The sequence below is a fragment of the Heptranchias perlo genome, chromosome 22 (assembly GCF_035084215.1).
Source record: "Heptranchias perlo isolate sHepPer1 chromosome 22, sHepPer1.hap1, whole genome shotgun sequence".
In the NCBI taxonomy this organism is placed as follows: domain Eukaryota; kingdom Metazoa; phylum Chordata; class Chondrichthyes; order Hexanchiformes; family Hexanchidae; genus Heptranchias; species Heptranchias perlo.
In genome coordinates, this window is record NC_090346.1 from 48,336,932 (window position 1) to 48,363,969 (window position 27,038).

The 27,038-nt window shown below is 45.5% G+C and overlaps 1 protein-coding gene across 1 annotated transcript in view; it reads right to left on the reverse strand.

Annotated features, from left to right (window-relative positions):
- Positions 1–3,930: 3,930 nt before the first annotated feature.
- The window catches only part of sdr42e2 (short chain dehydrogenase/reductase family 42E, member 2), a 28,297-nt gene continuing 5,189 nt past the window's right edge, over positions 3,931–27,038 (reverse strand). The window contains exons 3-12 of the mRNA XM_068003071.1: positions 20,309–20,366; positions 19,317–19,435; positions 17,891–17,966; positions 15,734–15,816; positions 11,785–11,922; positions 10,276–10,341; positions 8,831–8,891; positions 6,531–6,604; positions 5,522–5,764; positions 3,931–4,107 (exon numbers count right to left, since the gene is read on the reverse strand). Coding sequence (XP_067859172.1) covers positions 3,931–4,107; positions 5,522–5,764; positions 6,531–6,604; positions 8,831–8,891; positions 10,276–10,341; positions 11,785–11,922; positions 15,734–15,816; positions 17,891–17,966; positions 19,317–19,435; positions 20,309–20,366 — 1,095 coding nt within the window. The remainder of the gene's footprint in view (positions 4,108–5,521; positions 5,765–6,530; positions 6,605–8,830; positions 8,892–10,275; positions 10,342–11,784; positions 11,923–15,733; positions 15,817–17,890; positions 17,967–19,316; positions 19,436–20,308; positions 20,367–27,038) is intronic.

Here is a 27,038-nt window from a genome sequence, read left to right on the forward strand (position 1 = left end):
AATGGCTTCCTTCTGTGCTGTGAGATTCTATTTTATTTCTCTGAACTGAGAACTCTAAAAGTAAGGATCAGCCTTGTGGCTGTTCTCTGCACTTCATCCAAAGCTTGCTCTTGTGAGTCACCATCCAAAACTGGATAACCTGGTGTTGTAAGATTCCTTACAGGTGTTGAAATCGGTAAGGATGAAGACCCAGGGTTCCCCACGTGTCCAACCAGTGCAAACCATCACACCTTCGGAAGGGTGTCAAGGCCTTGGAGATGGTGCAGAGGAGATTTACCAAAATTGGTACCAGGGACGAGGGGCTTCAGTTATGCAGAGGGACTAGAGAAGCTGGGATTGTTCTCCTTACAGCATGGAGGGCTAAGGGGAGATTTAATAGAGGTGTTCAAAATTTATGAGGGATTTTGATAGAGTAGATGGGGAGAAACTGTTTCCACAGGCAAGAGGGTCAGTAACCGGGGGACACAGATTTAAGGTAATTGGCAAAAGAACCAGAGGGGGAGATGGAGAGTTTTTTTTAACGCAGTGAGTTGTGATGATCTGGAATGCACTGCCTGATGGTGGAAGCCGATTCAATAGTAACTTCCTAAAGAGAACTGTATATATATTTGAAAAGGAAATATTTGCAGGGCTGTGGGGAAAGAGCAAGGGGCAGTGAGATTAATTGGACACCTCTTTGACAGAGCCGGTACAGGTGCGATGGTCCGAATGGCCTCCTTCTGTGCTGTATGATTCTCTGATTCTAAAATACAGAGCAGCAGTCAACAAAGCCAGTAGGGTGTGGAACTACAATAGCCCAAACAGTAGAATGTAAGTCAGAGGAAGTCATGACCAAACTGTACAGGGCTCGGATCAGACTGAATATTGCACCCAGTTTTGGTTGGTGACTCACAAGAGCAAGCATTGGATGAAGTGCAGAGAACAGCCACAAGGCTGATCCTTAATTTTAGAGTTCTCAGTTCAGAGAAATAATCATGGCTGATCTGATCCTAACCTCAAATCTAAATTCATGTCCAATTTCCTGCCCGCTCCCCGTAACCCCTAATTCCCTTTACTTCTAGGAAACTGTCTATTTCTGTTTTAAATTTATTTAATGGTGTATTAAATTTATTTAATTATGTAAATGTGGAATGGAAGAGGTAAATATTACTTCTAATTAAAATGCACGGGTAGTTTTAAATTAATAAAAGGCAAGTTTCAGACTGAGATCAGGAAAATTTTCACCAGGGTCAGACTGGCCATATTGGGGAAATCAGGACCCAAGTGCCCTGTGAATGGTTCCTTAGCGCTGTAATATCCGCACACCCCCTTTTTTCTGTTAGAATCCTTAAGGGGGAATCAGTCCAGCCCTGTTCCTCATACAAAGACTGAGCAGCACATGGAATGGACTCCCAGATAGAGCAGCGGAGGCAGAAGCCCTGGAATTATTTAGGAAACAATTGGGTGTTGGAGTGGCAAAGGGTCTTCTTTACGGATGGATGGGCCAAACGTACCCTCCGCATCCGTAATTATCCTGCCACTTAAAACAATAGAGATGTTAGTGACAAATTGTGATGGGGAGAGGGTGGTTCTCATTAAGTGGCGTGATTAGCGATTCGAGGAATGTTGAACGTCGTAAAGAAATGAGCCTGATCCTTTCACTGACCTTTCTCTGAACACTTGCTCTTTCCCTCTCGCTGGGATTCTCGCTGAGTCCACCCCCTTTAAACTCAATCTCACTGACTTTGCTTCCTTCGCTCCAGCAGAGGGCACTCCCTGCCCACCAATCCCTCGCTCTCAGACCTCCATCCATCACATTCACCTTCAGCCCCCTCTGTCCTCTTCCATTGCTTGCTGCACTTCTGTGCTACCATCAAGTGAGAAAAGAAAGAACTTGGCATTTATGTAACGCCGTTCACGGCCTCAGGATGTCCCAAAGCGCTTTGCAGCCAATGAAGTACTTTTTGAAATGCAGTCACTGTTGTAATGTAGGAGTGAGTGACCGAGTGACCTTACATCATCACAAGCCTGAGGCAGGGACCCCGGCTTTAAATCTGCTCTGCACAGGGACAGCTGCACCTCCCAGTCCTGCTGGGTCCTCTCTCAGCTGATGTGAAAGCTCCACTTCTGAAGCATTGGGCTGCCCATTATCTGGTATGGAGTGTCTTTTTCAGTGTAACTCTGAATAATAAATTAGCTGTGAAAAGACAGCATTTCATCTTACTAACGTAACACAATTAACATTTCCAGCACAGGCACGATAGGCCAAATGGCCTCCTTCTGTGCTGTATGATTCGGTCATTCCTTAGGCTGTGTTTAATTAAGTTAAAACCCCCCTCAGGGTTTCTCCGGTCTCCTGAAAGCACTGATTCATGCTGGGGTATCGTTCCGCGTGTGCCAGCAACCCTCCATTACCTCTCACCGGTGGTCATTACTCAGAAGTGAGCAAAGACAGTGACTGTTGGCCAGCTATTCGACTGTGGGGGCACCACAGCCAAGCCCAATCCTGTCCTCACTTGGTGTTTTCACACACGCACATAATATTACCAGCGTGGAGTCACTAATTAGTAATCAGGAAGAAGATGCCTGGTTAACTTTTCCTTTCCCTAGGCCCCCTAATTTCCTGCTCTTCTCTCCGCACTGATTCTTGCTAGTGGGCGATTCAACAGGCACGAGCAGTGCCCGAGTACCTTGCACAAATGCATATTCTTCACATGTGAGCCAGGACGTCCCAAAGCGCTTTAGAGCCAATGATGTACTGTTGCAATGTAGGGTATTACGGGTTACAGAACCAAGGTGGGTAGATGGGGTTAAGATACTGATCAGCCATGATCTCATTGAATGGCGGAACAGGCTCGAGGGACTGAGTGGCCTACTCCTGTTCCTATGATTTAAGAATGCTTTGGAAATGTCTTAAGTGATGAGCTATTTCTAAGTGCTTAATGCTTCTGCCTTTAATTCAATATAAAATGGAATTCTTAAACCCCTGAATGATATTAGCAAATAAAAGTGTGTTTCATGCAATTGATATCTGTAATCTGTGCATCAATAAATGAAAATCTTTAACTGCAGTTGTTATTTATATCACATGGACACATTCTCCATTCATTTATTGACAATACATATTGTCTGAACAATTAAAAACATTCTGGGGTGTTTTTAAAAAAAAGAATGGTCCTGTAAAGCCTTTTTCAGTCAACAATGTTTAAGAAGCAGAAATTGCTGTGGACTGTTTAGAGAACATTTTATAACAAACACCAGTGTGAATATGCACTATTGATCATATTAACTCTAACAGTATTACACTGCGAGCAGGTGGAGGTTCTGTAATGATTCCATTCGATTCTCATTCTCAGTAATCAACGACTGCTATTCCGTCCATTGGAGAATATCCAGCACTTCCCGTTCCTTCATCCAAAGTCTGGATTCTCGGGAATCTCCTTCATTATTATCCAGGACTGCGTGAATTTAACCTTAATCTGACCTTTTTTTTGAAAATAACTAAGTTTAATCCAAAATATTTGGTTTCTTTGCAAAAAGCATGTTTGGATGCGTTGTTACTGATTAACACTCGTTGAGTGAGAAGCATTACACACACTGGGATGTGTGGTCATCGCTTCATTAAACAAACAGTTTGTACAGACACCAGGGAGAGATACAATTTCACAACTGTATTTTGAGAAATACTGAACTACAGGAATCAGGACATCCTATAGAAATCAGGACAGCCTACAGGAATCGGGAATCAGGACAGCCTGCGGGAATCAGGACAGCCTGCGGGAATCAGGACAGCCTGCGGGAATCAGGACAGCCTGCGGGAATCAGGACAGCCTGCGGGAATCAGGACAGCCTGCGGGAATCAGGACAGCCTGCGGGAATCAGGACAGCCTGCGGGAATCAGGACAGGCTACAGGATGAAGACCACTTGCTTTTATCAGAAAATGAATGAAGTTACAGGTGCTTTGATCCAGGTGTGACTGGGAATGTATTTAACATCTCCTTGGGGTAGAAATCGTGTTCAATTGGCTGAATCCAGACAAAGTATATTTCCAGCCTTCCCTCTTCGAAGGAATTCTGAGCGTAAATGAACAGCACCTCTTGTGCGTTCACGGTGTGATTCGTCTTGTCCTGGATCACAGCGATGAATTAAGCTCTGTAAACCTGCACTTGCTGTAATTCTTTTAAAAACCGTAATCTGTTTTTGCAGATGAGCGATGGGAATGAGAATCGGGCGGTTTCTATAACGAGCAGCAGATTCACATCATCCAGACGGTGAGTTGAAAATCTACCCCAAGGTCCCTTGTTGCTTTCTGAGATGTTCTCCATCTCAAGTTCTGTAAGAGGAATTCAAAGGGACTGATCTGATTCAGAATCCGTCTCCAGACTCCTTGCTCCTGTTCAATATCTCACCTAAAGTAATCGAAAAGGCTAATGGAATGTTGGCCTTTAATTCCAAAGGGGCTGCAATTGAAAGGGGAGGAAGAGATGCTCCAGTTATACAGAGCCTTGGTTAGACCCCGTCTGGAGATACTGCACTCAGTTCTGGGCACCGCACCTCAGGAAGGATATACTGGCCTTGGAGGGGGTGCAGCCCAGATTCATCAGAATGATACCGGGGGCTAAGAGGGTTAAATTATGAGGACAGGTTGCATAGACTAGGCTTGTATTCCCTGGATTATAGAAGGTTGAGGTGTGATCTGATTGAGGTGTTTGAAATGGTTAAAGGATTAGATAGGGGAGATAGAGAGAAACTATTTCCTCTGCTGAGGGGTATCAAGAACGGGGGGGGGGGGGGGGTGGGGGCATAACTTTAAAATTAGAGCTCGGCCGTTCAGAAGCAAAATCTAGAAGCACTTTCTCATTCAAAGGATGGTGGAAATCTGGAACTCTCGCCCCCAAAAGGCTGAGGATGCTGGGGGTCAATTGGAACTTTCAAGGCTGAGATCGATAGGTTTTTGTAAGGATATCAAGGGATATGGAGCAAAGTCGGGTAAATGGAGTTGAGATACAGATCAGCCATGATCTAATTGAATGGCAGAGCAGGTCTGAGGGGCTGAATGGCCTCCTCCTGTTCCTATGTTCCCGCAAGACCTTATTAAAAAGTGACATTAAAGAGGATGAAGATTGTTCAGCAGACCTCACTGTAGATCATGTACACAATGGAACTCGTGCATCAGAAACAGCACCGTTACAAAAACTGCAGAAAGACTGATGATAAACGTTAAACATTAATGTACTACAAAATACATTTCATCCTTTAAAAACCCACGTACTGGGAAACAGCAAGAGGATTAGGGATGTACAAACCCTTAGTGTGTAACTCACTACAATAGTAACATCAGAACCACCAACAAAAACAGCACCTTTAACGTAGTAAAAACTTCCCAAGGCACTCCTTAATCAAGTGTTTGTTACTTGGGGAGGGCGGGTGGGGAAACAGTTCATTATGGAAGTGCGTTGAGCGGCTGGAGCAGGTGTGAGAGATGGTTTCCTGGTAAACTAACCTCAGTGAGGAAAGTCAGACACGTTAATGTTGGTTTACCTTGGAGAACTGCATCACTGACGGGCCCTGGGCCTGGGGCACTGGGGAGAGGCAGATTAGCAGGAAAACGACACTCAGGATAAATAAGGCTTTCAAGAACAGAGAGAGGGAACTGTCCTGCTTGGGTCTTGTTTTTATGTAATGCTCAATGGAGTCAGAAAAGTTGTACTTCTTGGGGCAATATCCTAGTTGCTTCCTCGCTTTGTCTATCTTGAAGGTGTGTGTGACGGCGATGTTCCGTACCTGAGGAAGAAAAGTGACAAGTCGGTAAACAAGTAACAAAAGTACTGGCTCCCCTGATCATAGAATCACACAGCACTGAAGGAGGTAATTCGGCCCATCGTGCCTGTGCCAGCTCTTTGAAAGAGCTATCCAATTAGTCCCCATTCCCCAGCTCTTTCCCCAAAGCCCTGCAAATTTTTTCTTTTCAAGTATATATCCACTTCATTTTTGAAAGTTATTATTGAATCTGCTTCCACCGCTTTTTCAGGCAACGCATTCCAGATCAGAACAACTCACTGCGTAAAAAAAACATTTCTCCTCATCTCCCCTCTGGTTCTTTTTTGCCAATTACCTTAAATCTGTGTCCTCTGGTTACCGACCCTCCTGCCAGTGGAAACAGTTTCTCCTTATTTACTCTATCAAAACCCCTCAGAATTTTAGATCTCTATTAAATCTCCTCTCAACCCTCTCTGCTCTAAGGAGAACAACCCCAGCTTCTCCAGTCTCTCCGTATAACTGAAGTCCCTCATCCCTGTTATAATTCTAGTAAATCTCCTCTGCACCCTCTCCAAGACCTTGACATCCTTCCTAAAGTGTGGTGCCCAGAACTGGACACAATACTCCAGCTGAGGCCCAGCCAGTGATTTATAAAGGTTTAGGATAACTGTTTTAACCTCTCCCCAAGGAGCCTGTTCCATTGATTGACCACACACTCACTCATACCCCATAAGACATTATAAATTCTTAAAAAATAAAATGGTACTCTACGCTGACTGTTGGTCTTTACCTCATTCCTGGTAAGCAGTGGGGAGATTTCCACGAGGGGTCTCAGGGCCATATGAAGGTACTCCATTATTATAGCTACAAAACAGAGGCAATATAGAGGGTGATTATCTGAGCTGCGTCAACACCAACATGAATTTATATCACGCCTGTAACAGAGTAAAACGTCCCAAGGCGCATCCCAGGAGCAATTTCAAACAAAATTCGACACCGAGCCACATAAAGCAATATTAGGACAGGTGACCAAAAGCTTAGTCATAGAAGTAGGTTTTAAGGAGCGTCTTAAAGGAGGGGAGAGATGGAGAGAGGTTTAGGGAGGGAATTCCAGAGCTTAGGGCCCAGGCAGCTGAAGCCACGGTGAATGAATGGAGGGACGATTAAAATCAGGGATGTGCAAGAGGCCAGAAATGGAGGCGGGCAGAGATCTCGGAGGATTGTAGGACTCCGCGGAGGAGGTTGCTAGATTACAGCTGTAGTATCTGACCAAGTGACCCTTTTGGCAAAGGTGGTGGGGATGGTGGGGGGGGGGGGGTCCTTAACGGGCTTCCTGTTAACCCATTAAAACACCGATGGTTGTCATGGAAACGTCTGGTGCTCCACGTTGCCCCCGTCTCTCGGATGGAGAAGGTCGACTGGGAGACAGTGGCTGGAATAAAATGTAAATAAAATGGAATAAAACATCCGAGGTTTCAAAAGAGGTGTCTGCAGAGATAGTGGATGCATTGGTTATGATCTTCCAAAATTCCCTAGATTCTAGAACGGTCCCAGCAGATTGGAAGGGAGCAAAAGTAACCCCACTATTCAAGAAAGGAGGGAGGGAGAAAACAGGGAACTACAGGCCAGTTAGCCTGACATCAGTCGTTGGGAAAATGCTGGAATTTATTATTAAGGGAGTGGTAACCGGGCACTTAGAACATCATAATATGATTAGGCAGAGTCAACATGGTTTTATGAAAGGGAAATCATGTTTGACAAATCTATTAGAGTTTTTTGAGGATGTAACTAGCAGGGTAGATAAAGGGGAACCAGTGGATGTAGTATATTTGGATTTTCAAAAAGGCATTCGATAAGGTGCCACATAAAAGGTTGTTACACAAGATAAGGGCTCATGGGGTTGGGAATAATATATTAGCATGGATAGAGGATTGGTTAAAGGACAGAAAACAGAGAGTAGGGATAAACAGGCCATTTTCAGGGATACCACAAGGATCAGTGCTTGGGCCTCAGCTATTTACAATCTATATTAATGACTTAGATGAAGGGACCGAGTGTAATGTATCTAAGTTTGCTGATGATAGAAAACTAGGTGGGAAAGTAAGCTGTGAGGAGGACACAAAGAGTCTGCAAAGCGATATAGACAGATGAGTGGGCATGAAGGTGGCAGATGGAGTATAATGTGGGGAAATGTGAGGTTATTCACTTTGGTAGGAAGAATCGAAAAACAGAATATTTTTTAAATGGTGAGAAACTATTAAATGTTGGTGTCCAGAGAGACTAGGGCGTCCTGGTACAAGAAACACAAAAAGTTAGCATGCAGGTACAGCAGGCAATTAGGAAAGCAAATGGAATGTTGGCCTTTATTGTAAGGGGGTTGGAGTCCAAGAGTAAGGAAATCTTACTACGATTGTACAGGGCTTTGGTGAGACCTCATCTGCAGTACTGCATAAAGTTTTGGTCTCCTTATCTAAAGGAAGGATATACTTGCCTTAGAGGTGGTGCAACTGAGGTTCACTAGATTGATTCCTGGGATGAGAGGGTTGTCCTATGAGACGGTTGAGTAGAATGGGCCTATACTGTCTGGAGTTTAGAAGTGATCTAATTGAAACATATAAGATTCTGAGGGGGCTTGACAGGGTAGATGTTGAGAGGTTGTTTCCCTCAGCTGGAGAGTCTAGAACTAGGGGGCATAGTCACAGGATAAGGGGTCAACCATTTAAGACTGAGATGAGGAGAAATTTCTTCACTCAGAGGGTTGTGAATCTTTGGAATTCTCTACCCCAGGGGTGCTGTGGATGCTCAGTCGTTGAGTATATTCAAGGATGAGATAGATAAGATTTTTGGGCTCTAGGGGAATCAAGGGATATGGGGATCGGGTAGGAAAGTGGAGTTGAGGTTGAAGATCAGCCATGATCTGATTGAATGGTGGAGCAGGCTCGAGGGGCCGCATGGCCTACTCCTGCTCCTATTTCTTATGCTCTTATGTGAAAGTTTATAAACTACACGAACAGCACATAATTCAGGGGAAACAAAACAATGCAATTTGTCGAGAAACCAAAGAATGAAACATACAAAAATATAAATTACCTGCCACGTAAATGAAGTGGGCAGAGACATGGAGCCTGGGTCTGTAGCCCAATTTCACAAACTAGCGGAGACAAATAAACGATGCGTGAATTCACAGACAGGGTGATTTAAAACACTCACTTTCCATTTGTTAAAAACACGCAGAGAAATTAAAGTGAAAGCACGCACAGAACACGCCAGGGGATTATCAGAGCACAAGACACAGTGGGTGAGTTTAACAACACAGTGCACTGCTGGAACACAGCACTCCCGAGAGGTTAAAAGCAACAAATCTGAAATTGAATCGAAAAGGCCGGAAAATACACAGGTCAGCCAGCATCGCGAGAGAGGAGATGCCACTTTTAGTGTAGTTGTGCTCTCCCTCCAGCGACTGCCGTCCTTCGGATGAGATGTTAAACCGAGGCCCTGTCTGCCCTCTCAGGTGGATGTAAAAGATCCCACGGCCACTATTTCGAAAAAGAGAGAGGAGTTCTCCCCGATGTCCTGGACAATATTTATCCCTCAACATCACTAACACAGATTATCTGGTCATTATTTCATTGCTGCTGTGTTTCCTACATTACAACAGTGACTACTCTTCAAAAAGTACTTCATTGGCTGTAAAGCGCTTTGGGACATCCTGAGGTCGTGAAAGGCACTATAGAAAATGCAAGTTCATTTCTTTCTTCTTCTTTAGTGATGTCCCGATCTATCTGAGACTGAAGGTACTGTAGATCAGTGAAAATGTGAGTCTGTGAACTTAGCATTGGGTAAGGGTGCCTGTCCCTTTAAACACAGGGACCGGTCGAGTCTGTGCGTTACACAACAGGGCACAGAATGGCCAGTACCTGACTGAAATGATAAAGGGGGAGAGTGACACATGGAAATCACTGTCCTTAGGGTGCTTAAGAAGCAGTGCTCAAACACCTGGAGATAGGTTAACATCTGGCCTCCGACCCTTCCTGTCAGCTGTGGCTCAGTGGACAGCACTCTCTACCTCTGAGTTATAAAGGTTGCGGGTTCAAGTCCCGCTCCAGAGACTCGAGCACGTAATCAGTACCAATACAGAGGGAGTGCTGTACTGTCGGAGGTACCATCCTTTAGAAGAATGTTTAAGCAGAGGTGGATGTTCGAGGCCCCACGGTACCAAATGAAGATTAGCAGGAGAGTTCGCCCAGTGTCCTGGCCAACATTCATCTCGCAACCAACACCTCCAAAGAATAAACATGACAAGTTGGTCATTTATTTCATTGCTTTTTGTGGGATCTTGCTGTGTGCAAAATGGCTGCCACATTAACCTACACAACAGTGGCTACACTTCAAAAAGTAATTTGAAGAACTTTGCAATATTTCTGAAAAGCTTTAACAAGACAAAACTATACAAATGTCAGTTTGTTCTTTCTTAAAATAATTTAAGTATGAATATTTTTAAGCGCTCATACAAATAATAAAATAAAAAAACCTACCAATGGAGTTAACCAGTCAAATACATTTACAGCTTCACCATCGTTGATGTAGTAAACTTGGCCACTCTGTAAACAAGGCAATAAATCCGGCTGCATTAAAACATAAATTGAGCTTTTGAATGATTTTACCATTGAGTTACACGCTAGTGGTTTTACACAACAGGATCTACAGTTAAACCAAAGAAAGAAAAAACTTGCATTTACATATCACCTTTCACAATCTCAGGACGTCCCAAAGCGCTTTAAGTATTTTTTGAAGTGTAGTCACTGTTGTAATGTTGGAAATGCGGCAGCTAATTTGCACACAGCAAGATCCCACAAAACAGTAATGTGATAATGACTAGATCATCTGTTTTTCGTGATGTTAGTTGAGGGATAAATATTGGCCAGGACACCAGGAAGAATTCCCCTGCTCTTCAAAACAGTGCCATGGGATCTTTCACATCCACCTGAGACGGGGCCTCAGTTTAATGTCTCATCTGAGAGACAGCACCTCCAACAATGCAGCACTCCCTCCATACTGCACTAGGAGTGTCGGCCTGGATTTTGTGCTCAAGTCTCTGCAGTGGGACTTAAACTCATAACCTTCTGACTCAGAGGTCAAAGTGCCACCACTGAACCACAGCTGACACCCACTCTCAGGTCAGTCCAATTCCAAGATGAGAAACTACGAGGGGAAGGACATTCTGCTGATTCCATTTAGAGATGTTCCCGTTTTTATTGCCCTCTCTGTTACCCCATAACAACTCTTTGATCTTAATTAGGCCACCAGAAATATCAGAAAATTCACAGTCATTATTAACACCTACTTCCACCTCCATAACATCATCACCTCTGCCCTCCCTCAGCCCATCTGCTGCTGAAACTCTCATCCATACTTTCATGACCTCCAGACTGGACTATTCCAATGCTTTACTGGCTGGTCTCTCACCTTCCACCCACTGTAAACTTGAGCTCATCCAAAACTCTGCTGCTCCCCTGTGCTCGCTGACCATTGGCTCCCGGTCCGACAACACCTCAATTTTAAAATTCTCATCCTTGTTTTCAAATCCCTCCATGGCCTCGCCTCCTTCCCTCTCTCTGTAACCTCCTCCAGCCCTACGACCCTCCGAGATCTCTGCGCTCCTCCAATTCTGGCCTCTTGTGTATCCCCGATTTTCATCGCTCCACCATTGGCGGCCGTGCCTTCAGCTGCCTGGGCCCTAATCTCTGAAATTCCCTCCCTAAACCTCTCCACCTCTCTCTTCCCCCTTTAAGACTCTCCTTAAAACCTACCTCACCGTTCCTAATATCTCTTTATGTGGCTCGGTGTCAAATTATGTCTGATAATCGCCTCTGTGCAGCGCCTTGGGACGTTTCACTCCGTTAAAGGCACTATATAAATGCAAGTTGTTGTACCACAGATTGTTGAACTTCAAAGACCGATACAACCCATAATTACAGAAGGACTGTGATGCCCGGCCCTGGGTTCCTGGTTACCAGTGCGGCCCTCGCGGATTTGCCACTTACCGCTACGTGGCCTTTGGCAGCTGAGAGTGCCTCCGCGGCGAGGATGTGAGCTTCCACCAGATTGTCAACGTGAACCCAGTTCATTTTGGCATCGAGGTTTCCGAAGGTGAAACTGAACAGCCGCCTCTCAATGTTCACCTGAAAAACACCACGGTAACAGATTTAATGGGTGAGCGACCAATCCGCAGTAATCACCGGCCTCTTCTCTAAGTGAGGCAGCGGGTTCGGTCACTTAAAGGGAAACGATTACTGTCCCCACCACTTTCACCGTCCCAGCTTAGAACGGGCAGCCGCCTAGAACAGAGAAAGACAACAACAACAACTTGCATTTATATAGCACCTTTAACATAGTAAAACGACCCATGACACTTCACTGGAGCGTTTTCAGACAAAATTTGACACCAAGTCACATAAGGAGATATTAGGACAGGCTTGATCAAAGAGGTAGATTTTAAGGAGCGTCTTAAAAGGAGGAGAAAGAGGCGGAGAGGTTTAGGGAGGGAATTCCAGAGCTTAGGGGGCCTAGGCAGCTGAAGGCACGGCCGCCAATGGTGAAGCGATGGAAATCGGGGATGCGCAAGGTGCAAGAATTGGAGGAAGCGCAGAGATCTCGGAGGGTTGTAGGGCTGGAGGAGGTTACAGAGATAGGGAGGGGGCGAGGCCATGGAGGGATTTGAAAACAAGGATGAGAATTTTAAAATCGAGGCGTTCCCGGACCAGGAGCCAATGTAGGTCAGCGAGCACAGGGGAGGTGATGGGAGAATGGGACTTGGTGCGAGTTAGGATACGGGCAACAGAGTTTTGGATGAGCTCAAGTTTATGGAGGATGGAAAATGGGAGGAAAGGAGAGGAGAGCATTGGAATAATCATTTAGATAGCGTCTTTCACCACTTCAGGACATCCCAAAGTACTTGAAGTACATTTAGAAGTGTAGTCACTGTTGTAATGTAGGAAACGTGGCAGCCAATTTGCGCACAGCAAGATCCCACAAACAGCAATGTGATAATGACCAGATAATCTGTTTTATAACGATGTTGGCTGTGGGATAAATATTGACCAAGACACCGGGGAGAACTCCCCAGCTCTTCTTCGAAATAGTGCCATGGGATCTTTTACGCCCACCTGAGAGGGTAGTCTGGGCCTTGGTTTAAGGTCTCATCCGAAAAACAGCACCTGCGACAGTGCAGCACTCCCTCAGTACCACACAGAGTGTCAGTCTAGATTTTGTGCTCAAGTCTCTGGAATGGGACTTAAACCCACAATCTTCTGACTCCGAGGTGAGAGTGTTACCCACTGAGCCACGGCTGACACCATATCGGGCAAATTGTGCTACCCATTTGCCATCACCGTAGGCGTCATTTACAAAGGCACCACTTATAGTGTATTAAGCACGCCGACTATTTCAGGCTGTTCAATAATTTCTTCATACCTCGTTAATCCCTCATATTTACCCGATTTATGAAGCTCCAGGCAAAGTGGGGTCTTCGAGCATCTTCAATCAGCCATCAGCACCTCGTTAAAGTGCGATGACCCTAGTGATGAGATTCTTAGCATTGGTATCGATTCGGAAGCAATTGCTGAACAACTACGGGAGGCAGTTATTAAGCGGAGACTTCAGATCTTCTGAATCAAGCCTGATTTTGCTGAATCAAATTTGCATGTGAAATGTTCCCACGACATGCAGAAACATATCCCAATGGCCAGGTGAGGTTCTCGGTTACGATGGACCAAGGCAAGCTGTTTCATTGCTACAACCTATTATGGTTTTACTTTACCAGTGTCTAAGTCACGCCCTGGTCCACTGACCTAGGTCAGCAAGCACTAGCCCACACGTTTAATACAGTTCAACCAGCGTTCCTGTCCCACACCATCGTGGTTGATTCTTAATTGCCCCCTCAAGTGGCCTAGCAAGACCCTCAGTTGGGGCAACCAGGGACGGGCAATAAATGCCGGCCTTGCCAGTGATGCTCACATCTTGAGAATGAGTTTTTAAAAATAAATTGCAGGTACAGCTGTATTATGTAGAATTACATAGAATGTACAGCTCAGAATCAGGCCATTTGGCCCAACAGGTCTATGCCGGTGTTTATGCTCCACACGAGCCTCCTCCCTCCCCTCTTCATCTCACCCTATCAGCATATCCTTCTATTCCTTTCTCCCTCATGTGTTTATCTAGCTTCCCCTTAAATGCATCTATACTATTCGCCTCAACTGTTCCATGTGGTAGCAGATTCCATGTTCTAACCACTGTCTGGGTAAAGAAGTTTCTCCTGAATTCCTTATCTGATTTATTAGTGACTGTCCTATATTTATGGCCCCTAGTTTTGGTCTCCCCCACAGGTGGAAACATCTTCTCTAAGTCTACCCTATCAAACCCTTTCATAATTTGAAATTGCACCTATACATTCTTAAGAAGAATTGACCCTTATTCCCAGTCAGAAATATCAATTAATATTAAGATGCTCATTTCTGGTGAAACTCGGGAATACTTGTGATTGGCACAGTACAACACGGGACCCATTACAGGTGGTGTTTAGAAATCGGATATTTGGACGTTTTATAAATATTTTAAAATCTGAAGAGGATGCAGGTCCCGTTCCATTTTCCTGTCATCAATCAGAGTCCTTTGTGAAACTGATGAGCACTAAAGTTAAGAGCAATATTTAGCCTTTGAGTTGTACGTCTTGCAGCTGTCCAGCTGTTGCGGTGGTTTTGAAGAGCAGACTGAGTTGACTTTAGTGTTGAATAGGCTGTGCGATGACACCAGGTCTAAACACGATCAGCCCTCGTGGGGCCTGCACTGCGATTGATAGTGAAACACAATCACTGCTCAGTCTGTCTCCCACACACTCTGACACAGACTGTTTCCCCTGTGACACAGTGATTCTGACAGCGTTCAGATTCCACTTTTGTAACTGTTCATTATAGTTTGAAATAACATGGACATTATCCGAGGCAAACTCGCAAAATGGAGTCATGCACAGAATTGAATCCTGGGTGGTGTTATTTGGGTTGGGACATTTAATATTCTGGTTTACAAAATAACTCTTGCTGCAAAGACAGCCATTCAAGCCGTTACTTAAGTTTTTTTTCTCTTTCTCGCCAATTTTCACTCTTCCACTCCTCTCTTTAAAGGTGTTGACCCTCAAATTCTCGAGGGTTCATCCCAGTTACCAATAACTTCAGCAGGAGATCTCCACCCCCTCCAGAGGATTGTCAATAAATGGCCATTTAGGAAGATATGTTCCACCATTCAATCAGATCATGGCTGATCTGTACCTCAACTCCATTTAGTCCCCTTCTCTCCATGTCCTATGACACCCTTACCCAGCACTGCAACGAGGTGTCAGCCTAGATTTTATGTTTCAGTCTCTGGAGTGGGACTATGAACCCACAGCCTTTGGACTACAGAGGCGAGAGTGACACCCACTAAGCCACAGCTGACTCCTTAACAAATGGAAGAGTTGCTTTACACTACACATAACATTGAGGAGTAAAACGGAGCCGGGGGTGGGGTGGGGGGGTGGTGCAGTGAGATCTGTGGAACTGGTGCTCTGTTTTTGGTCAGTCGGGTGTTTGTCACACACGGAAACTCATCACCGTGATTAAGAATCTTCAAACCAACGACTGAAAAGTCTTGGTAAATTAGGTCACAGGTCACACTAGGTCACAGGTCACGCCAGGTCACAGGACATACCAGCTCACTGGGCATGCCAGGTCACAGGTCACATGGTACACCTGTCACATGGTACACTAGGTCACAGGTCATACCAGCTCACAAGGCATAGGGCACACCTTGTGACGGTTGAGAACGAGGGTGTGACACAGTGAGTATCACATTGTGCTGAGCTGCCATGAAATTATCTTCTTCGCTAATACCATTGTTAATCTTTGCAAGGTTCAGAAAACTACTGTCTGAAATGGAAATGACCTGTGGGCCAATACTTACCGCCACCCGTGGCAAGTGCCTCTGCTCCTGAGGCCCATAGATACCTGGTGGCCGCAGTACGCAGGTTCGCAATGTGTTGCCCCCTGTGTGGGAAAAAAAAAACAGAATGGACGTCAGAACGGCCTGGAATTAGTTGGTACAAAGTTGTCTCTGGCCTTGCGAGGTTTGTAGGGATTCCCAGTTTGCAGTGTTAGTGCTCCAGTCTGGGTTAACTTTCAAATTCAGAAATACAAAATCTAATTCTGAATCAGGTAACAAATTGAGGAACATCCCGGGTCACTTGTGAATAAACTGGTGAATGATTGTGTCCCTTTAAAGTGCCTTTTCTAATACTATCTGCCGTGGCTCAGTGGGTAGCACACTCACCTCTGAGTCAGAAGGCTGTGGGTTTAAGTCTCACTCCAGAGATTTGAGCACATCGTCCAAGCCAACACTCCCAGTGCAGTATTGAGGGAGTGCTGCACTGTCAGAGGGGCTGTCTTTTGGATGAAATATTAAACGGGAGGACAGAGGTTTGGGTGGGTGCGAATGTTGAAGAATGTTGGCAGACTGTACACATTTTGTCCATTAGGGAATGTTGTGAGATCCAATTGCCTGATTGTTTAATTCCCAATCCGTACTCATACAGTGTCATGTTCAGCGAGTGTTTAATTCATCACAATATCCGCTGCTAAATTTAAACTCTGTCACACGACACGTGGTGTCGAGTTGCAATCCCGGGCAAATTGTTAGTAACACTGCGAGCCGATAGTTAGATGGAGAGGTTTAAATGTACGAACGTGCTACTCGTACCCCTTCCGCTCCCTGGACTTCAGATAGCGCTGAGTAATGACAACTTAATCACTTTCAGTAAAAGTACACTTGAAAAATTTGGAGTGAGTATTGACACCACCGTGACAGCCAATGAGTTGAAGATGGGGTGGGATTTACAGCAGAGTCTATTTAAACAGAGTCTCTACAAACTACAGCAAACAGAACTCATGACCGAAACTACAGCAAAGTCTCCCGATAAAAGCAGGATTATTTCTCCAGCAAAATGCAGAGAGTGGAGGATAGTTACATAATACAAATTATGTGCGTAAAATCAATCCCAGTCACTTACAGCAGTGCGGCCTCCAGGCGTGATTGACGGGGGAAATTGCCCAATCATCTCCATTCTGCCCAGAATTACTGGTGTCCCTATATGCAGCCTTGAAAATGATCTTAATTATCCTGTCGGATAATTGCCGCCTTTCAGATGAGGTGTCAAACCGAGGCCTTGCCCACCCAGAGGTAAAAGATCCAATGGCACTATTCGAAGAAGAGCAGGGGAGTTCTCCTTGGTGTCCTGGCCAATAATTATCCCTCAAGCAACACCATCACTAAAACAGATTAGCTGGCCGTTTATCTCATTTGTTGCTTGTGGGAGCTTCAAGAAGGGCAGGTTGGATACCAAACTGGAACTGGGTGGGGAAGGTGACCAAGGGAATAGTCAGTACAGTAGGTTTTGAAATGCTGGGGAGAGATAGAGCAAAGGCAGAGGGATTTAGGAAGAGAGTTCCATCGAGTAGGATCATGCTGGGCAAAAGGCTATGCCACCAATATGGAGCGAAGGATGGTGGGTGGGGGGTAGACTAGAACCAGAGGAAAGGAAGGTGTGAGTTGGGCCTTGGGCCTGGGAAGCTCACTGAGGTTAGGTGGGGCGTTCCCATGGAGAGATTGGTAAACCAGGACAAAGATGAGTACAACAGAGTGTTGTCCTTATTGAGCAACACAACATTTCAAATAATTGGTGGAAAAAAGTCTTTAATGAGTTATAGGTAATATGTTCAGGATAGTGGGTTGATTATAGATCCGAGATCTCGGCATTCCTCCAATTCTGGCCTCTTGCGCATCCCTGATTTTAATCGCCCCACCATTGGCGGCCGTGCCTTCAGCAGCCCAGGACCTAAGCTCTGGAATTCCCTCCCTAAACCTCTCCGCCTCTCTCTCCTCCTTTAAGTCACTCCTTAAAACCTGCCTCTTTGACCAAGCTTTTGGTCACATGTCCTAATATCTCCTTTTGTGGCTTGGGGTCAAATTTTGTTTGATAATCGCTCCTGTGAAGCACCTTGGGACATTTTACTACATTAACGACGCTATATAAATGAAAGTTGTTGGTGTTGTAAAGACACGTACCCTTCAGAGGAACTCCATCAGCTGCCAGCACCATCTGATCAGCGATAGCTTTGGTCCTGGAGTAATGGTCGACATGCTAGAATAAAAGGTACAAAAGGAGATTATACAGAACAATTAGGCAACCAAGTATTCACTTTGGAAATTAAGGTCTTTTTTTGTGGCTTTCCTCCCTCCCTTAAGTACGCTCTGTGCCATCCCTCAGTTCAGAGGATACGCTGGCAATCTGTTTCACCCCCACCAACAGCAGTCATCTGGGGGAGAGGCACAAGAACTGCCCACCACTCACCCAACACCTGGGATCATGCTGTGCACAAGATGGCTGCTACATTTGTAGGTGTAACCGTCATTGCACTTCAAAGCAATTCATTGCACATGACGTGGTTTGAGACGTCTTTCTTTCTACAAACCACGGCGACTGCACCGCGGAGACTGCACCACGCACGGAGACTGCACCGCGGAGACTGCACCGCGGAGACTGCACCGCGGAGACTGCACCGCGCACGGAGACTGCACCGCGGAGACTGCACCGCGGAGACTGCACCGCACACGGAGACTGCACCGCGGAGACTACACCACGCACGGAGACTGCACCACGGAGACTGCACCGCGGAGACTGCACCGCGGAGACTACACCACGCACGGAGACTGCACCACGGAGACTGCACCACGCACGGAGACTGCACCACGCACGGAGACTGCACCGCGCACGGAGACTGCACCACGGAGACTGCACCACGCACGGAGACTGCACCGCGCACGGAGACTGCACCACGCACGGAGACTGCACCACGGAGACTGCACCACGTACGAAGACTGCACCACGTACGGAGACTGCACCACGGAGACTGCACCACGCACGGAGACTGCACCACGGAGACTGCACCACGCACGGAGACTGCACCACGGAGACTGCACCACGCACGGAGACTGCACCACGGAGACTGCACCACCCGTACAGAGACTGCACCACGGAGACTGCACCGCCCGTACGGAGACTGCACAGCCTGTACGGAGACTGCACAGCCCGTACGGAGACTGCACAGCCCGTACGGAGACTGCACCACGGAGACTGCACCACGCACGGAGACTGCACCACGGAAACTGCACCACGGAGACTGCACCGCCCGTACGGAGACTGCACCATAAGCAACACATTTCGGGGCAGTGCAACAGATTTTTCTGTTAGTGATGGACAGCAAAACTGGACCAATCACAGAGCACACTAGGATTTTCTGTTTATAACTACTGCTTCCAAACACTCTCCTCCCGCCCCCACCGCCAACGTCCTCCCATCCAGAGACTTAGTAAAAGCAGGTAGACTCCATTAGGTGGGGGGGTCTGTTGATCAACTTAAACAAATGAGGGACTGCGAACCTCGAAACAAGATGGAAGGAAAGTGTCAGCGGAACGAAAGCCCAACAAGTACCTTGTCCAGAGGAACATACGGCACAGTCTCCTCATCTCCCTGGTCTATGTGTTGTCCTCCAAACACCACATTCACAGTGCTGGTGTATATTAGGCTTGGGATGTTCCGATGAAGGCATACTGGAAATAAAGAAGGCCAATTCTGTGTTATCAATGTTACCCTGGACACAGGGTGGACTCGACTGGAATCAAATCAAGTGGTCCTGGACTTCTCTTTCTTTGAAGCAAAAGAGGGTGAAAGTTCATCGTGAAACGTAACTTGCTTATAATCACAGTGACCAAGACAGTCATTCGTCAGAAAAATTGAAAACAATCGCAGTACCAGTTTTTAATTTTTGATTTTAAATGTAGTGAGTTAAGAAAGAACTTGCATTTATATAGCACCTTTCACCACCTCAGATATCCCAAAGTGCTTTACAGCCAATGAAGCACTTTTGAAGTGTAGTCACTGTTATAAATGTAGGAAACGCAGCAGCCAATTTGCGCACAGCAAGATCCCACAACCAGCAAGGAGATAATGACCAGATAATCTGTTTTTTAGTGATGTTGGTTGAGGGATAAATATTGGCCAGGACACCGGGAAGAACTCCCCTGCTCTTCTTCGAATAGTGGCCATGGGATCTTTTACATCCACCCGTGAGGGCAGACGGGGCCTCGGTTCAAAGTCTTATCTGAAAAACAATACCTCCGACAGTGCAGCACTCCCTCAGTACTGCACTGGGGTGTCAGCCAAGATTACGCGCACCCTAAACCCCTCCATCTCCATCTTCATCTTTCTACCTCTCTTTCCTTCTTTAAGACGCTCCTTAAAACCCACCTCTCTTCGACCAAGCTTTTGGAGACCCCTCCCAATATCTCCTTCTTTGCCTTGGTGCCCCTCTTTGTCCGATAACGCTCCTGCAAAGCGCCTTGGGATGTTCTTCTACGTTAAAGGCGCTATATAAATGCAAGTTGTTGTTTTTTTCGACACCAGATGATAAATTGGTTTCTCACCATCAATGACTTGTTTCGTTCCGTCAACATTCACAGATTCAATTTGCTCTTTTTGAAGCTGTCAAATAAATAGAAACACGTGATTTAAAACAAAATATAAACCGTAATCTTGTTGTAATTCACCAAATGAGTATTCAGCTAATACCCCATTCAGTAATACCTTTAAAGATGGATCATGGGGCAACTTTTATGACTTAGTGCTCCCAGGACAGAGTTTTGTGCATTGGGAATTCAAGTGCAGAGGTCAGTAGGCCCAATTCACATCCTGTACAGTTTGCGGTTCATTAACTTTAATGGATGGGAAATCGTGTGGCTCACAAATCAATCGTATTAACCTACGTGAACGCTGAATCATAAAATGTATCCTGCAGTCTACTGAAGCTCTCCACTCTGCTAAATGTTCACCTGGGTAACTCTCAGTCACCCCTCGTTACCCTGTTGTCCATTTTAGTTCTGCTGGTTAGAGGCAGCCTGGAAGCAGACATTTTATATGGAGCCCTCTGCTCGTGTGACACTGTCAACGGGAGCAGTGTGTTGTGGGCAGGATTCTCCCACTCATGATGTCATTGGAGTGGACCCCTCACCATATAAAGAATGAACTTGCATTTGTATAGAGCCTTTCACGTCCTCAAGACGTCCCAAAGCGCTTCACAGCCGATGAAGGTACTTTTGAAGTGTAGTCACTGTTGTAATGTAGGGAAATATGGCAGCCAATCTGCGCACAGCAAGATCCCACAAACAGCAATGAGATGACGATTTGTTTTTGCTGGTTGAGGGATAAAACCTCCCAAAGGTTTTCCCCTTCCCCCCTCTTTCCCAATGGCATGTCAGTAGGGTTGCCAACTCTCCAGGATTGCGCTGGAGTCCTCAGGAATTAAAGGCTATTCTCCAGGACACTGCTGCGAGCAAGGACCCAGGAGAAAAATCACAGGGGCATTAAAAAAATTGTGTTTTAAAAAAAAATTTCTTTGAACACTTTTGTTTATTAGTTATAAAAACATTGGACATGGGAAAATAGGCTGTTTGACTCACAGTCAAGAATCATCCAATTGGGTAACAAAGAGTCTGTTAGCTTTCTGATTGGCCGTGGGGGCGGGGCAGCACAAGGATGGACATGTTGGGTGACCAATGGCAAGAATGTGAGGGCGGGACATCACAAGGATGGCCATGTCAGGCAACCAATGGTGTGAGTATGGGGGGAGGGGCACCACGAGGATGGCCATGTCAGGCGACCAATGGTGGGAATGTGGGGGCGGGACATCACAAGGATGGCCATGTCAGGCAACCAATGGTGGGAGTATGGGGGGAGGGGCACCACAGGATGGACATGTCAGGCGACCAATGGCGGTAATGTGGGGGCGGGGTGGTTGGAGGTGGGAGGTCATGTGATAAAACCTGACCGGAATATATCCATGATGTGGAGATGCCAATTTTACAACACCAAGTTATAGTCCAGCAATTTTATTTTAAATTCACAAGCTTTCGGAGGCTGCCTCCTTCCTCATCGTTCACCTGAGGAAGGAGGTAGCCTCCGAAAGCTTGTGAATTTAAAATAAAATTGCTGGACTATAACTTGGTGTTGTAAAAATGGAATATATCCAACCAGAGCTGGCGACCCTGTTTGTCAGCCCGGCCACTTCCAGGCAATCGTTTTTCTGATCCCCTTTAGCCAGCTGCTTTCTTTTGGTAAACAATGAGATCAGTGAGATTTAATTTAAGACTTAGGGACACAGAGGATTAGTGTAAATTGAAATCGATGGTCAAGTGCTGAGTTTGCTGTCAACAACTGAGCCTGGAACCAGAGCTGGTCTTTTTACGGGAAACCAGTGCCTGAGTGAAGCAACAGTAATATAATATATTATTATAAATGGGGGTAAGCTGCAGCTCAACCAAAAGTGGCACCCAGCGCTCTGAGCCCAGGCATGTGGGATTGACTCCACCCGAGCAGTACCTCACCTACACTAACACACAAGCAAAGTACTGCGGATACTGGAAATCTGAAATCAAAACAGAAAATGCTGGAAACACTCAGCAGGTCAGGCAGCGTCGTGTGGAGAGAGAAACAGAGTTAACGTTTCAGATCAATGACCTTCGTCAGGACTGGGAGATTTTAAGTGAGACCAACAGCTTTTAAGTAATTGCACAGCCAAGGGAAATGGGGAACTGGAAAGAACAGAAGGGAGAGGTCTGCGATAAGGTGGCGGGCAGGAGTGATTCAATGACAGGAGGGATGATGGTGCGAAGCAGATAGGGGGTGGGAAAGAGAGAAGTAAAGAAAGAAAAGGTGGGTCCAGAGGAGGTGTAAATGTTTACAGCAGAATAGCAGAGAGAGAGGGGGGGGGGCCTGAAAAATCTGGCAAAGCGGAGAGGATTGCCGTGATCCGGGAATGTGGTGCAACAAAGGCAGGTCGATCCCAGGGCTGGGAATCATTCCAATTTTCCATTGACGTCTTCTGGTGAAGACCAATTTCATCCCTTCAATTCTCAACGACTCCTACTGATAAATTACACTTATTGTAAACACAAAGCATCATAACAGGGGACAATGAGCATTAAACAGAACAAAATGGTATGTCCTATCAGGGGCACTGAACACAATGGATTTATTTATGAAATGCCATTTGTTTCTTTGAATTACATAGGGAAGATTTTTCCACTTGTGGGGATCCAAAACTAGGGGCCATAAATATAAGATAGTCACTAATAAATCCAATAGGGAATTCAGGAGAAACTTCTTTACTCAGAGAGTGGTTAGAATGTGGAACTCACTCCCACATGGAGTAGTTGAGGTGAATAACATAGATGCATTTAAGGGGAAGCTGGATAAACACATCAGGGAGGAAGGAATAGAAGGATATGCTGATAGGGTGAGATGAAGCAGGGAGGGAGGAGGCTCGTGTGGAGCATAAACACCGGCACAGACCAGTTGGGCCGAATGGCCTGTTTCTGTGCTGTACATTCGATGTATATTTGTTTCTTTCTGTAAATAGAATCTAATGGAGGATTGGAAATATCTTCGATCAGACAGTAGAATTTATGGTCTGTGAGGTGGGCTTCAAAGAATGAGTGTCACACTCCGGGTCCCATTGCAGAAAAACGACCATGTTGGAATCTCACTGTCTAAGCTGCACGACTGATTCACTCGCAGAGTTCCACGTACACGGTGATAGAGAGAGTCCACTGCGTGATTACTGGCAGCAATTCATCAGTGAATGATGGCGTCTGTCTGCCTGTTACTGTTGATGAAATTACTCCAAGGAACTGGAGCCAGACTCTTTTTTGAAATCGAGATATTTAATTGAAGAGGATTATTTTCGCCAATTAAACAAAAGGAGAGATTCCTTGTGTACGGATGGAAATAGAGAGGTCACGAAAGTTCAAGATAGCCGTGTTATTTATACTGTGGCATTATTGCTTGATGATGAAACAATAGCTTCAAAGTATTGGATAGCACTAGAGTGTGCTGCCATTTTAACAGTCATTAGTTATATTAAGTGTGTTCATTACTGTAAAGCCCATTACTACTGTAATTGGCATTGACAGCACAGGAGGAGGCCATTCGGCCCATCGTGTCTGTACTATCTCTTTGCTGGAGCAATTCAAAACTAATCATACTCCCCCACTCTCTCCCCGCAGCCCTGTATCTTCCTCTGCTTCAAATATTTATCCAATTTTCTCTTAAAAAATGCAATGGTCTCTGCCTCAATCATTCCCTGTGGCAAAGAATTCCATGTTCCATCAATCCTCTATGTAAAGAAATTTTTCCCAATCTCCCTCCTCAGTCTCAATGATCATTTTAAATTGATGACTCCCTTGTCACTGACTCCCCAACGAGAGGAAATAGTTTTGCCCTATTCACTCCATCAAAACCCTTCCCAAATAAAACAAAAATCTCTATTAAATGGCCACTTCCAACCCTTCTCCAATCGCAGCAGCCCCCATTTACCAGAACCGTTTCTGCCCACAATCTACCAGCTTTTATAACCCACACTTGGTGTTACCCGACCATGAGTTGCCTTCTCTGTTTGACCTTTGAACTTTGTCGGTCTGTATTGTAGGCCTCAGGCTTTACAACATAATGTCGACGGGTTAATAATAATCCAATGGCCGTCATCACCAGTGGTACTGAGCCCAGGGCCATTCCAGCTGGGAAACGTGAACCGTTTGAAAAAACACTTAACACTGTTAGTGACAGGACCCAATGTTCACTGTTAGTGACAGGACCTAATGTTCACTGTCAGTGACAGGACCCAATGTTCACTGTTAGTGACAGGACCCAATGTTCACTGTTAGTGACAGGACCCAATGTTCACTGTTAGTGACAGGACCCAATGTTCACTGTCAGTGACAGGACGCAATGTTCACTGTCAGTGACAGGACCCAATGTTCACTGTTAGTGACAGGACTAATGTTCACTGTTAGTGACAGGACCTAATGTTCACTGTTAGTGACAGGACCTAATGTTCACTGTTAGTGACAGGACCCAATGTTCACTGTCAGTGACAGGACTAATGTTCACTGTTAGTGACAGGACCCAATGTTCACTGTTAGTGACAGGACCCAATGTTCACTGTTAGTGACAGGACCCAATGTTCACTGTTAGTGACAGGACCCAATGTTCACTGTCAGTGACAGGACCCAATGTTCACTGTTAGCGACAGGACCCAATGTTCACTGTTAGTGACTGGACCTAATGTTCACTGTTAGTGACAGGACTAATGTTCACTGTTAGTGACAGGACTAATGTTCACTGTTAGTGACAGGACCCAATGTTCACTGTTAGTGACAAGACCCAATGTTCACTGTCAGTGACAGGACCCAATGTTCACTGTTAGTGACAGGACTAATGTTCACTGTTAGTGACAGGACTAATGTTCACTGTTAGTGACAGAACTAATGTTCACTGTTAGTGACAGGACCCAATGTTCACTGTTAGAGACAGGACCCAATGTTCACTGTTAGTGACAGGACCTAATGTTCACTGTTAGTGACAGGACCTAATGTTCACTGTTAGTGACAGGACCCAATGTTCACTGTTAGTGACAGGACCCAATGTTCACTGTTAGCGACAGGACCCAATGTTCACTGTTAGTGACTGGACCCAATGTTCACTGTTAGTGACTGGACCTAATGTTCACTGTTAGTGACAGGACCCAATGTTCACTGTTAGTGACAGGACTAATGTTCACTGTTAGTGACTGGACCCAATGTTCACTGTTAGTGACTGGACCTAATGTTCACTGTTAGTGACAGGACTAATGTTCACTGTTAGTGACAGGACCCAATGTTCACTGTTAGTGACAAGACCCAATGTTCACTGTTAGTGACAGGACTAATGTTCACTGTTAGTGACAGGACTAATGTTCACTGTTAGTGACAGAACTAATGTTCACTGTTAGTGACAGGACCCAATGTTCACTGTTAGAGACAGGACCCAATGTTCACTGTTAGTGACAGGACCTAATGTTCACTGTTAGTGACAGGACCTAATGTTCACTGTTAGTGACAGGACCCAATGTTCACTGTTAGTGACAGGACCCAATGTTCACTGTTAGTGACAGGACCCAATGTTCACTGTTAGCGACAGGACCCAATGTTCACTGTTAGTGACTGGACCCAATGTTCACTGTTAGTGACTGGACCTAATGTTCACTGTTAGTGACAGGACTAATGTTCACTGTTAGTGACAGGACCCAATGTTCACTGTTAGTGACAAGACCCAATGTTCACTGTTAGTGACAGGACTAATGTTCACTGTTAGTGACAGGACTAATGTTCACTGTTAGTGACAGAACTAATGTTCACTGTTAGTGACAGGACCCAATGTTCACTGTTAGAGACAGGACCCAATGTTCACTGTTAGTGACAGGACCTAATGTTCACTGTTAGTGACAGGACCCAATGTTCACTGTTAGTGACAGGACCCAATGTTCACTGTTAGTGACAGGACCCAATGTTCACTGTTAGTGACAGGACCCAATGTTCACTGTTAGTGACAGGACCTAATGTTCACTGTTAGTGACAGGACTAATATCTCACCCACATTAAACTGATTGCTCAGAGATTCGCACTGTGCAAACAGATATCGCCAGCGTTCAATCATTTTACTGAAGGCGATTGTTGACTGTTTCAAGCTGAACTTGTTGCTAAGTTCGATTTTAATTTTGTTTCCAGAAGCAGAAACATTTCGATCAGATATCTGCTTTGCGCTGCCTTCTCACAAACTGCACCAACTCCCCCCATGCACACCCCCTCTTCATTACATCTGTGTTCAACTCGAAAATCAGGGGAAAAACAAGAGGGAAAAACTTCTAAACTTGACTCCTTCACTTGTTACACACAGCAACCACCTCCCCCGGCTATTACAGGCCAATCAGCACTCCACTATTACAGGCCAATCAGCACTCCACTATTACAGGCCAATCAGCATTCTACTATTACAGGCCAATCAGCGCTTCACTATTACAGGCCATTCAGCACTCCACTATTACAGGCCAATCAGCATTCTACTATTACAGGCCAATCCGCATTCTGCTATTACAGGGCAATCAGCACGCTACTATTACAGGCCAATCAGCGCTCCACTATTACAGGTCAATCAGCACTCCGCTATTACAGACCAATCAGCACTCCGCTATTACAGACCAATCAGCACTCCACTATTACAGACCAATCAGCATTCTACTATTACAGGCCAATCAGCATTCTACTATTACAGGTCAATCAGCAT